This window comes from Mustela erminea, chromosome 8 (assembly GCF_009829155.1).
Source record: "Mustela erminea isolate mMusErm1 chromosome 8, mMusErm1.Pri, whole genome shotgun sequence".
Classification (NCBI taxonomy): Eukaryota; Metazoa; Chordata; class Mammalia; order Carnivora; family Mustelidae; genus Mustela; species Mustela erminea.
In genome coordinates, this window is record NC_045621.1 from 36,375,825 (window position 1) to 36,387,960 (window position 12,136).

The 12,136-nt window shown below is 37.6% G+C and overlaps 1 protein-coding gene across 5 annotated transcripts in view; it reads right to left on the minus strand.

Moving 5' to 3' along the window:
* The window catches only part of SPHKAP (SPHK1 interactor, AKAP domain containing), a 171,063-nt gene that overhangs the window by 127,788 nt on the left and 31,139 nt on the right, over positions 1 to 12,136 (minus strand). For all 5 annotated transcript variants that reach the window (XM_032355060.1, XM_032355062.1, XM_032355059.1 and 2 more), the window contains one exon: positions 7,490 to 7,595. In XM_032355060.1, coding sequence (XP_032210951.1) covers positions 7,490 to 7,595 — 106 coding nt within the window. The remainder of the gene's footprint in view (positions 1 to 7,489; positions 7,596 to 12,136) is intronic.

Below are 12,136 nucleotides of genomic sequence, written 5' to 3' on the forward strand. Positions count from 1 at the left end.
GACTGGAAGGAGGGAAACCCTTAAGGTCAGTGGTAGGGAGCAGGGATGGCAGGTGTTTTATAAACACCCCAAAATAGAAAGGAGGAGACTTTTGAATGCTATATGAGTTTTTTTTTTTTTTAAACTTTAGACCCCTTTAACCAGGGATATCTAATACATACTATAAAGGTTTGGAGAAACTGCAAGAATTCAGGAAAAAAAAAGATCACTTGCCTAGTTCCCATCATGCAGCATCATCCTCAACTCCGCAAAATGTTCTAAGCTATTTTGGGTTTTCAGAGTCCTACTTTTTGGTTAAAAAAAAAAGCAAAAGAAAAAGAGAAAAGAAAAGAAGAGAGAAGAAAAGAAAGGAAAAGGGAAAAGAAAAGAAAAGAAAGAAAGGAAAAGAAAGAAAAGAAAAGAAAAGAAAAGAAAAGAAAAGAAAAGAAAAAAGAAAAGAAAAAAGAAAAGAAAAGAAAAAGGCACTGCAAGCTCCTTCCAGGAGTTCTTCACACATAGCAAAAAGGATGCTCAAGGAACCAAGCTGTAGAGGACAGAAGACTAGCCTATTGGGATCTCAAGCCCAGCAGAGCAATTGCTGGAGGCAGAGAGAGGTGAACAGACGTCTTCCAAAGTAGGAATGAGAAGCTAAATCACATTCAAACTACAACATAAGCCATAATTGATAGTTTTACACAGAATCTCCCACAGAAGATTACTGAATTGGCATTTTCTGAAGAAGGAACTCGCGTGTATAGTACATGAAGCCCCACCCCTCCATCTCAGTGTGAATTGGGCTGCTTTCATGCCAAGAGATGTGCAAGATTCGGGCCTGTTTTTGCTGAAGACAGAGGAAATCCGTCCCGCCACAGCCCTCCTTAGCTGCGTTCCGGTCTCAGTACAACTGTGACTTCCCAGATGTCAGTGTGGTCAATGCCTTAGGTGGTCAGGGAATCTTGTGGTTGGCTGAATCTAAATGCAAGGACTTCTTTTGCTACTTAGTCCGCTCGCTCGTCTTCCCAGTGACCTCAGTGGTACCACCACTCATCGATATTCTGGCTGAAATAGACAGAGCTCATGGTCCTGTTTAACTCTCACTGCCAGGGAGTCCTGATCTTGACTTCCGCACATGTCTCCTCCCACTGTATGGTCACAGGTTCAGCCTCTCCCCTCCCCACTCTCCTACCCAACCCAAGTGTGCCCCTCCTGGCATTCCAGATTCCAGTCTCCCTTTGCTCTAAGGAATTCTTTTTACAACTTTATAAATGAGCTTTCTTCAAATATCACTTTTAGGAAAACAATTCTACATATATTTTCATGTTTTTTTTGTCTTTATTTATTTATTTATTATTTATTTATTTTCTGCATAACAATATTCATTATTTTTGCACCACACCCAGTGCTCCATGCAATCCATATATTTTCTTTAAGAGCCCCCTATTTCTTCAATGTCTCTGATTACTCCTGCAGAATGATGATAAAACAGGACACCTAGCCATTTGACAAAACTTAACTAGCCCATTGTGGTATAAGGAGCTGGATCTGAAGACCACAGCCAGGTTGCTTGATCAGAAGAGAGTTGTTATAAAACTGTGAGCACTGTATACTCCAGGATGAAAAGCCTGGTATCCTCCTTCTATAGAAAGTGAATATGCCCAATTATGCTGATTCTTAAAATTTTATTTATATATTTACATTTTTTTAAAAGTCCTTCCTTCCGGTAAGGAATCAGCTTCTAGAAGCACAGAATATTACAGCTATTTTCTATCATGTGTTTCCTAGAAGTATTAATGGGGCGTTTGGCCCAGAGCAATACAATTCTGACTAATAAAAACGTCTTTGGAGATAGAGATCAGATCCCGAGAAAGCCTCCCAATTTATATGTCTGTGCCGACACGCATTAATTGAATTGGTTTTGTTAATTACATGCCATCAAGACGATCTGAGCTTAGATGAAAGTGTATTTTCCAGAGTAAGACGGAGCATCCAGGGACATCCATTCCGACAGTCCTTCAGAGGTTTCTGTGCCACTGTTGACAACAAATTTAACTCAGTTTAAAGGAGGCCTGTCATGGCAAAGAATGTTCTTGAAACTTCAAAGAGAATATCAGGTATCTTATGAAGATCAAACCCCACCTCTGGGAAACTCAAGTCTTTTCCCTCTGCTGCCTTTGGTAGGTCGGGGTTTAATGTGGATTTAATTTTGAAATTAATTAACATGTCATAAAAAGAGAAGAATATTTGGGGGTTGATTTTTCCCCAACAATTCTTTCATCACATGAATCCTATTCAGAGACTTGATTCCATGATACCCTAAAGAGCAAATCTTTAGTCCCATGAAGTGAAGCAAGGACTGAAAATGTTCACTTACTATGAAAATGTGACATCGAGTGTGATGCTTTCAAAGCAGAAGAAAATCTAACAGAGATTCAACATAATGAGAGGACAGTGCATGCTACCTCAGATTAGCTTTTAAATTCTAGATAAATAAATACTGCTCTGTGTAAAGATCATTTATTTGGAATCAGCTAATATTTACTGAGCATCAGCTGTGTGTACTGAGAATTTACACAAAGCAGGGCACCTGGGTGGCTCGGTCCATTAAGCATCTAACTCTTGGTTTGGGCTCGGTTATGATCTCATATCATGGGTCAAAAGATTGAGCCCTGAATTAGGCTCCGTGCTCAGTGGGGAGTCTACTTGAAGATTCTCCCTCCCTCTCCCTCTGCATCTCCCCCCCTCCCTCCCTCTCCCTCTGCATCTCCCCCAAATCACACACACATGTTCTCTCTCTCTCAAAGAAATAAATCGTTTTCTTTAAAGAACTTACCCAAACCTTTTTTTTTTTTTTAAGATTTTATTTATTTGATAGAGATCACAAGTAGACAGATAGGCAGACAGATGGGGGGGAAGCAGGCCCCCCACTGAGCAGGGAGCCCGATGTGGGGCTCAATCCCAGGACCCTGGAATCATGACCTGAGCCAAAGGCAGAGGCTTTAACCCACTGAGCCACCCAGGCGCCCCCGCCCCGCAAATTCTTTTGTATAAAAACATCACACCAACCCTAAGACATCTGAGTCAGAGAAGTTATGTCACTAGCCTAAGATCACACAGTAAAAGAGAAATCTGCAATCTTACTCAGATCCTTAGATTCTAGTCCTTTTTTTTTTTTTTTTTTTTTTTTTAATATGGCATCCTACTGCCTCCTAGAGATGAGGTTTTGATTTATAATAAGGAGAATACAAAGGCTTTTTTCATTTTGTGTCTAACAGATATAAAACCATAACATTTATTATCATTTAACTCATTTAATGAAAAATCCCTATGATTCAGTTTAACAATAGTGATCGTATTGGTCTTATAGGAAGGACTAGTCCTATGAGAAGTAACATCGGACAAGATCTATGTGAGATAAGATTCAAGAGGTAGCACACAGGGCTCTAGCATTCACTCTCCACCAGCTACTCTTTCTCTCCCATTTTTTTTCTGTAAAATTTTGAAATCCCATCCTTTTAAACACATGATTTTTGGACCATCACATTGCACACATTAAGACTTTCTTTGAGTTTGGAGATCGGTAAATTACTGTGACCTAGAGGAGATCTCACATTCCAACTTGGATGGATTGATGGTGTCTTGAAGCTTGGAGCTTCAAGACTTGGAGAATTCTGAATTCAAGTCCGGGTTCAATAGGATTAATTACCAATGGAAGTTAAGGGAGGGGGCAACAGAACTAGTTCAGCAGTAGCAGAATTAAGTAAAAACAGGTTTCATTTTGTCACAACTTTATTAACCTACACAATCACTACTACCTCAGTGAGAATTTATCTGGTAACTTTCCTAGCATTTAGAGGAAGGGAAGAAGACTGAGAAAGGATCGTTCTGAAGCTTGAGCTCATTCTATAGAATCCTATGACTTATTGTGCCATTTCTGACAGCAAAAGGGGGTCTATTAACAAAATGCAAGGACAATATATGTAAACTACGGCTAGGTGGTATAGTCATCTTAGCTCTGGGGAAAGGCAGTCCCTTAAGGAGTTCCTTCTTCAAATAAGTCCACCCAAATCTTTTTCCTGATGGCATGGCTTTTTCACAGCTGTGGCTCCCAGCAACTGTATTTCCCCAACAGCAAAGAGGAACTGAAGCAATTGCACATGGATGGGATTCCTGAAACCCTTGGAGATTCAATGTGACACACAGGAGAGAAACTCAGTCAATTTGCAATTTTTCAGAGGCTGATTATCCAACTAGTGCATTATCTTTCAGAACCTTGTTTTATTTCATCCACCAGTTAATTTAGCAACATGTCAGTTCTGATAAGAAGGTTTGATGGGGAAGAAGATGAGGCTATTACATAAAATCAGTTTGGGGAATTACCAATAGATTTCAATTATCCATGGTACTCTTACTGAAGGTTGATTGACTGTGAACTGTGGTGATTCAGCTGGACAGCCTTGCTATTTCTAAGATAGAGCTCTCCTTGTCTTTTGTCTCTTCGAGTACACACTATATGTGTATTTATAGATTCTCACTTGCCCAGGCCCATTATCTGTGATTAACAAGATTTGTTTTTTCAAATTGATCAATGATCACTTAAATCAGTTTGTAGTAATATATAATAATAAAATAAAAGCATGAACTCATTCGATATTCAGTGTCTTCTTATTGAGGGCCTCCGTTCCAGATATAAAAAAAGTAAACAATAGTGAACTACTCTTTTGAAGGGTAGGAAAACAATCAGAGCCACGTGGAAGATAACATGTGGCACAGAAGACTACTAAACTTTCTTTAAATGCAATTACTATGTAAGTTTAAGAGAACATGTAAAAGGAAAGGCATGTACTTCTGAACATTAGAAAAATACTCCAGGACACAAAGGTGTTAACTTCTGCATTAATTTGTAGCAACCCTTCCTAAAATAGGTTGGATAATCAATCTAATTCACTCATTCAAATCTCAATCATACTTGGAGCCCAAATTAAGATCCAATTCTCTTTCTGAAGACTGTTGTTGTCTGTTTCAGGTCCAGAGTTTCTCTCTGTTCTTCACTATAAATGCTCACAATACTCATTTTCCCATAATTGAGACTATCTTCAGATATTACTATCTAGTTATCTCACATATGAATTACTGTTTGACTTTTCACATGAGAAACCAGCATTATCTCCCAAACTAGCCTATAAATATACATGCATTCTTGTATCTCTCCCCAAGATCTAACAGAATTTTGAATGTATTTGTACCAGGCCATATGAGTTTGACTATAATTGATTGTTTTTAATCTGTAAAAAGAAAACTTCATATGGTTTAACCTGCTAACACTTCTAGAAACGGTTGTGGTAAGAGTACGATTATATTTAAAACTTTAAATTCATATACATACACACACACACACACACCCCTACATAGATATATACATACAGGTATTATATGTATATATACACATTATGTATACATTATGTATATATATACATATAATACCTGTATGTATATACACACATGTATATATGTACATATATATACATGTGTGTATATACATATATGTATATGTATATACATATATACACATGTGTATATATACATATATACATATATACATATATATAATAAATGATTGCATGTATATATATACATATATATAAAATAAATGATTGCATTTGGGTTTTTATTTTTTGAGTAGACATTAGCCCCGAAGATCTCTATTCAGTAGCTTCCAGACATGATTTTTAAGAAGTGAATATGATTACTTTTTTTCTCCAGGAAAAAAAAATGTAGTCGAGGTAACAGAGCATAAAATGCTAAATCTCTCAGCATGGCAGTATGTATATTGAATTATTTTCTGGCACCATGTACTTATCAACAAATTATGCTATAGAATAATGTTACACATAGGTAGTCTTCATTTTGAGTGCTTATGGTAAGCCAGGCGCCATTCTAAGCATTTCACATCTATCAGCTCACAGAATCCTCACCCTTTACCTCCTTTTTTCAGATGAGCAAATTGAGGCATGACGAGGTAAGATAATTTGCTCAAGATAACACAACTAGTAATGATTGAACTGGATGTCAAATTCAAGCAGTCTGGTTTCAATCCTTAATTTAAATACCACATGGACTCTAATCAATAGAAATGGAGTTATTTAAAAATTAAAATAAATGAAAAATCATTTAGCTTTGGGAAATGTGTAGATCTGATGAAGACTATCATTTGGAGCTACAGAGCTGATAGAACATACCCCAAGGCTTGAAGACCTGCAGTTTTAGCTCTCTTATATAAGTAACTCAAAATCACTTTGAATTATACTACCTCAGTTTTCTGCATTAAAAATGGACATTTATAGTGCTGACTCTACTATAAGAATTTTATTAGAGGAGAATGGATAATAGATCATACAACACATGAACATTAGAACCTTGAACTGATTAGACCAGTTTATTTTTATATCTGGCTATGAACATACGCATGCAAATACTTTTGTAAAATTATGTTTAATGCTACTTTTCTATAAACAGCATATCTTCTCTAACACAGATATGTGTGTTTCATTTTCTTTGGTACTTGAAAATTATATAAAAATCACATAAGCAGAGGATAAATAAGACTGCTTAACTGGGTATAGTAATCAATCAATTAATATACTTATGCATACATGATGTTACAATATGTATACATAATTACATACACACACATACATATATACACACACTATATAATATGTTTGGTAAGAGAATTTGTCTTGATATACCCCTATATTATAGGGGTATATACCCCTATAATCATGAGTATTTTTAATCATTTAACCTTTTTAAAATAATTAATGAAATAATGCAGTGTGATTTCATCTAATGTTAGATGAGATTAAACACATCTTCCTCTGGAATTCTGCAGCAAATAGTAACAAAAGCTACCGGTGGGAAAGCAGACGTTTTAAGTTTCTGGGCCTTAGGTTGGATTGACTGGAAAAACAAAGTAGATGAATTTATAATGTTCAAATGACAACTTTCAGCAAGTATGTTAAAGCAAGACTTGTCTATTAGTTCTAAAGTCTATATTCTAGGAAATATAACTCTGTGTCTCATAATAAAATAAGCCAAGCACACCCTTCTCTTTAAGAAAGTATCAGAAGAAGAATAGCCAAGAGTGTTTCTTAGGTACAGACCTAGGTGTCTCCTATAAGGGAAGCCACTCAAAGCCTGGGAAGATTTTTCTGAAAGGAGATGCATGAAAGGAAATGAGAAGCTGTTACCCATGGCCAAGTTTGTGAAGGGCAGAGGTGGAAGCTTTGGTGGACCCACAGCAGAGGCTTATAGCTTTCAAGTCCTACCTATCTGAATTTCTCGAGCTTTCTGATCATTCTCATGAATTACATTTTTAGTGGCATCAGAGGTTAACCTGCCAAGCAAACTGTGGGTTACTCCAGTGTTTGATGTTGTTGTTGTTTTCTGCTTTAGGAGAAGTACTTGGAGAGTCAAACTACACTAGCGGTCAAGTTCAACAGGGCAAGGTTACCTTCTTACAGGCTGTGATGGAGCTCCCCAGGCCACCTCTCAAGAACCCGCTGGCAATGCCCTCCTGTGCCGCTGACACCTCGTACATCAGTGGTGACTCCAAGTTGCTGTTGGCGCCCAAAACACAAAAGAGAACACATTCTGGTGAGACAACTCCATATTCAGAAGAGAAGAAACATGATGTGCTTTAGCAAAAGCCAGTTTTTCAGAGTGCACAGAAACTGCAAATCCTGCTGACACTGTTTCTGTTGGCTTTGCTCCTGTAATTGGTGGAACCAATGTGAGCTATTCTCTTGGGAACAGGACACTGTAATCCAGTGACTTCTCGTGGCTTACGTGCACAGGTGCATCTTTCTGACTTCCAGCACTGCTAGTTTTTCTTAAGCAAGCAGTTTTAAAAGCCAAATAATGCTTTTTGAATGCCCCATTGACATAATTTTAATCAGGAGGCAGGGCACTACCATGAAAAGAATGTGGACTTTACAAAAAGGCACATCATCTCTTTAGATCTCTCTGGCTGGAAGCATTATTTTAACTTCTCTGTCTCTAAAACTTTAGATTTACATCCCTTCTCCCTATGTCTAGTTGAAATCATTGCCAATCCTATTTTTCATGATATGGCTGGGAGATTTTGAATTTGGTTAAATTTTAATACAAAAAGTCCTCTGGATTTAATGGATTCCTAAATATCTCTCTTCTGAAAACATGAATACTAAGAATTTTGGAAAAAAAAGGTATGGGTATCTGAAGTCTACACATTTTATTTTTGTTGTTCTTGACCACATAGAATATGAACAACTCCTCAAAATACATTTTTTGGAATATGATATAATATAATAATTCTTTACATAATTATCAAGCCAACATTTAACAATTTTCTCTTAAAAGAAACAGCAAATAGATTAGTTAATGCATTTCTAATATATAACCCTCATGTTTTAAGTTCTAAATTAGTCCATTTTCATTCCATTGGAATTAAACACAAGTCAGAAATACATAAATGTAGTCTATTAGTTTTTACATTATTAATTATTATGAATGGTTTTTCTAAATGACTAAGGATGGTATATATAACAGATCACAGCTTTGGCTAAAAATTACACAGATTAATTCACGCAAAATCTGTTTTACTTTAAATTTTCTTTATTATTTTCTGAGTAATTGCTACCTTGAGGACTAAAGTGAGCTAATTTAAGTGAAAGGAGTGCACTTATGTTAATCCTTGCTTAACTAGGAAAAGGCCATGAAAGGAAAAAGGAAAGGAGGCTTGTACTTGGCTCCAGATTCCTAGGCCTCTGCTTCCTGCTTTCTGGGTCTGTCCCTTCATTTTTAAATGAACGTTGGGAGTTAAGTCTGTGGTCCTTTCTGGCACAAGAAATCACTTGCAAAACATCATGGAGAGCCCATGGCCTTATTTTTATGGGTGTCTCACAATGTGGGGCTGGTCACTTTGAACTGACACTTAAATGTGACTATCCCTCACACCCAAATCCAGATTTCCTGTGAATGCTTTCCTGCCCTGAAGACAGCTCAGCTTTTACCCAAATACCAAACATTTATCATTGGTAAGTGTGGAAGGTAAGCCAATAGACCAAGCTAACTTGGGTCTGCAATAACTTGGCTCATGAGTCAAGAAAATAATATTTTCCAGGGTTGGGACATCTCACATTTCTCTTTACAGGGCTCACAACCTTAAGAGTGAGAAGGAAGTAACTGAGAAGTGAGGTTGAGACAGATCTGATATAAAACAGTGTAGGAAAAGAGCGTCACCAATCTCTGATTGCTCTAGAGGGGAATGACATCTACCCTGGGGAGAGTTACCTAGGTCCAAAGCAAGGGTTAATGGGAACACAAAAAAAAGTAAAAGATCACCCATGGAAATTCCTTGTTTCCCCATAAAGCACGTTGTATATGACTGCAAGTAGACAAGGTGCTATGGTAATCTTCTGCATAAAAAAGTTTAAGGACTGCTGTGTTAGTCTAGTGGAAGGACGAAATGACAAGTCTACCCACATATGCCTTGATATGAGAGCCCGACTGCCTTTGAGATGACTCTGAGATCCCAGCTGGAAATGAAGGTGAGGAAGGACCTTGAAAGTGTTGCTTGCCTCTAAGTTTCACTCCTTAGTCCTAATGCTAATTTTGTATAGCACTAATACAGAAAGTGATTTTAAATATATATCTGCATCTATGTGTGTATTTATGAATTAATTTATTTTATCTATTGTTATAAAAATTAAACAGGGTAGTAGTCTCATATAGGAGTAAAATCAGTGCATTATCTGATAAAGCTGACACAGTACCACTACACCAATATTCAAAGCGAAAGCAACTTCTAGTTCCCAGAAACACATTAAAATCAATTTGGTGATGCCTAATATACATAGAGAGGATTCTCTTTTAGACCCTGTGACATGGGTGTGAGTTCCCAGTAAGTAACTCGATAATGCAGCCCAATCTGTTCCCATGCCTTTGGGAGGGAGATGGAATTTTTAGAGTATCTGCAAAGATGCTCTCCTTGGTCTCTGGAGAAGCAGAACATTGACTGCTACAGGATGAGACAAAGACAGCAAGACGAGACTCATGCATTTATTAAAATGAGTACAAATTGGCATTAAAAGAATTGCTGTCAAGATACAGTACAGCTTTATAAGTTGCTCCTAATGAGGAAGGCTGCAAGTTCTTCCCCAGGACATTTTCTTTGATTTTGACAAATGTTGACAATATTTCTTAAGCACATCCTTTCCAGCCGGTTTCATGGTGAAACTGCTAAATGTGTTTCAATGAGGAGGTAGATCAAGGTGGAAAAGAAGGTACAAAAGTAGAGTTTGAGGTAGTGACTTTAACAATACTATGGGATGAGAAGTAGGTTCCCTTACAGAAAATATCTTATGTGAATGAGGTGCTGAGTTATCACCACAGGGCAATCATCAAGGATTCATGCAGTGCGAATAAGTAGGTCACCATCAGTAGTGACAATGGCTTAGGGAATAGTCAGTGACTTCTCCAGAGAGAGAAGTGTCCTGTTATGGGAAATCAAGTTGTCTGTATGCTGCTGCTCAAAGTTTGGTCTGTGAACCAACAGCCTTGCTATCTCTTAGGAGCTGGTTATATACCCAGGAATTCAGGTCTCTCCCTAGAATTACTGAACCAGAATCTGCAGGTTAACATTCAACCTGGGGGATTCACATGTCTGTTCAACTTTGAGAATCATTCATCTGACATGTTAAATTAAATACACATTCCCATTGGTCCTTAAATCTTTGGCACGTGGTGTTTCTTCTTTGAAGAACACCCATCCCAGGCCCCCTCCTTCCTTCTGAATAATTCCTTCTGAATAATGCCTCTACCTTTTCCATTTACAAATCACCTCTTGCACCTCCCTCCTCCCCGAGAAGGCCATTATTTCTCTCCAACGTTTTACCAGTGCCTCAGGCAAACACAAACACACTCACACTCTTACCACTCTTCCTATTCCCAACCTTACCCTAACCCAAGAAATAGGACAGGCACTCTTCTTGTGTGCTCCAACAGCACCCTGTACCATGTCCTGTTACAGCACTTGTCAAATGGCATATAATTTTTTAATATTTGTTTATCTCCCCTTTAGGCTGCCAATACTGAAAGAACAGAGACCTGTTAGGAGGATGGAGAACAGCACCAGGCAGGGTGGATGCAGAATTAGTACTTATTCATGTTGTTTGTTCTTATCTTTCTGAGCATCCTGGTGGACATTAACAGATCAGGCAGAAAAGTGTGTTTGAATTCAATGCTCAATTTTCTGCAGTGGTTGGTGACAGATGGTGAGATAAGCCACATCTGAGGAGATCATTTAAAGAGTTTCCCAGGATAGTTCTAATGAAAAGGGATCCTGCTGCTTTTATCCCTCAAATTTCAAGTAAACAGAGTGTAAAGTTAAAATAAATTTAGCAGATTCTTAAAGGTAAGATTTGTTCTTATTTCCTGCCCACTTACAGAATGTTTGCAGTAAAATGTAGCAATTTCCATTCCTTTGATTATCTCTCTCCTATTAAGGATATTTACTCGTGAGCTTTACACTAAATCCTTTCGTCTCCATACTGGAAGAAAAATAAAGGCTTGCATCTATCAGAAGAGATCTTTGAAAAGGAATTGAGATGGTCTCATGAAACTCAATTTAATGGCATACCAACTAAGAATTTAGAAGACTTTAAAACACAATTTCACGTGGTTCAGGGTGAAAGTGTGCTCAAGTGGATGTCCTTATTTTACTCTCACCCAAACAGATTAACTTTTTACTCGAAGCTCAGAGGTTTAGGTCAATCTTTCAAAAACCGATTTGTTTTTAAAATCACGTGATGTTTGTTTCTCTTGCTTTCATCTTCTTTTTAAAAAAAAAAAATCATTTTTCCTTTTTCTTTAAGTTCAATTAGCCAAGATATAGTACATCATTAGTTTTGGGGGGTTCAATAATGGACATTAAGGAAGTCACATTATGTGATGAGCACTGGGTGATACATGCAACTAACAAATCAGTGACGATTACCTTCACCTTCTGACCAGTCTGTTAACAAAGGCTCTCTCCTTGACCAGACTTTAGTCAGGCTCCCCCAACCGTCCTTTCAATTAGATCTTGACCTTGAACTGCAGCCCTCTCCTTGACCCACTG